The sequence below is a fragment of the Gekko japonicus genome, unplaced genomic scaffold (genome assembly GCF_001447785.1).
Source record: "Gekko japonicus isolate JY-2015 unplaced genomic scaffold, Gekko_japonicus_V1.1 scaffold1886, whole genome shotgun sequence".
In the NCBI taxonomy this organism is placed as follows: Eukaryota; Metazoa; Chordata; class Lepidosauria; order Squamata; family Gekkonidae; genus Gekko; species Gekko japonicus.
Window position 1 is genome coordinate 250,640 of NW_015168104.1, and position 1,370 is coordinate 252,009.

Sequence of the window (1,370 nt, forward strand, 5' to 3'; positions counted from 1 at the left end):
AGGAAAATCTCCACTCGGGGGACCTGGCAGCCCTATGCTTTCAAGAGGCATACACTGTCAAAGTTTTCTGCTGAGTTTTCTGTCCTTTAAAAACTGCCTGTTTTTTCTGCTTGCGTTTAGGAGCTAAAACAAGATATTTCCAGTTTTCGCTTTGAAGTCCTCGGTCTGTTAAAGGGAAACAAACTCCCCAACGCACAGTCCTCAAAAACAGGCAAAGATGACGACGACTCTTTACCGGAGGCCGAGGAAGTAGAAGAGGCTGCAGCACAGGACAAAGTGAAGCGGAGGACCTTGAGCCTCTTTGACATCACGACCATGATCCACCCGAGGGCCGCTGCACGGGCCTCCGAAGCACACATCCTGAGCAATGGCTCGGCCCTGTTGGCTCCCGAGTCTGCCAGGGACAAGCACAAGAAGGTGAACTTTGTGGCTGACGTGAAGAAGTTTGGCTTCTTTCACAAACAGTCCAAAAACGCCCCTGCCGAGCAAAGTGCCAACCAGATTTACTCCATTTCCGAAGAAGTCGCCCGCCAACAAGTGGAGGAGCAGTTAGAGGAAGCTGAGGAGGCGGAGGAGGAAGAACTGGTGGTGAACTGCGAGCTGAACATCCACAGTCCTGGGGACAAGCCCATGGTGGCCCCCAAGAAGCCAGCTAAAAACAAGACTTTTGATTCCGAGCCGGACACTGTGGCGACCTCCACCGACACAAAGGATAGCACGAGGCGGGAGACCGAGCTGCTCACACCAAAGGATTTGCTGGACAAGGAGTTGGACTTCAGTAGGGACTCTGCTGAGAAACCAGAGACCGTTGTGCAGGACAATTACATCACGACGAGGTTGTGATGGGTGCCGGTAGAGAGGCTGACAGAACGACACTCGTGGCAAGAGGTTGCAGAATGCTCTGTTTCGGGGAGGTTGAAAACATTAACTCAGAGAATGCAGGAAGAGCCTACCCTGTAATTCTGCGGAGGGAAGGCAACGGAAGGCCCTTACTGTTTTGTAGCCTGTTTTGCATTCACAATTTCTTTTCTTTTTTTTAATTCAAGGAAGCATCTTGTATTCTTGTACGGCTGCAATAACCCCAACGGAAACTTTTTAGCTGGTTTTTTTCCCCCTCCCCAATTTGAAAGAAATGCAATTTCTTCTCCTGTGATAGTTTAATGCCTGTGGTAAATCTTTTTCTATGCAAACAAACATAGCTTGACAAAGGTGTCGGGGCCTTCGAGTCACCTTTTTCAAGGATCCCGAAAAAACGATGGCGGGCGTAAGAATTATGAGCATTTTCCGTCAAAAAGAATTTTTAACTAGTGAGAGTTTTATTACTGCAAATAAAATCTGACACAAGCGGCGATTTAATTTATTGGAAACGG

The 1,370-nt window shown here is 48.4% G+C and overlaps 1 protein-coding gene across 1 annotated transcript in view; it reads left to right on the forward strand.

The window, feature by feature from the left end:
* Positions 1-843, forward strand: part of TRPC4 (transient receptor potential cation channel, subfamily C, member 4) — a 128,547-nt gene extending 127,704 nt beyond the window's left edge. The window contains exon 10 of the mRNA XM_015414800.1: positions 121-843. Coding sequence (XP_015270286.1) covers positions 121-843 — 723 coding nt within the window. The remainder of the gene's footprint in view (positions 1-120) is intronic.
* The last annotated feature ends 527 nt before the right edge of the window (positions 844-1,370 follow it).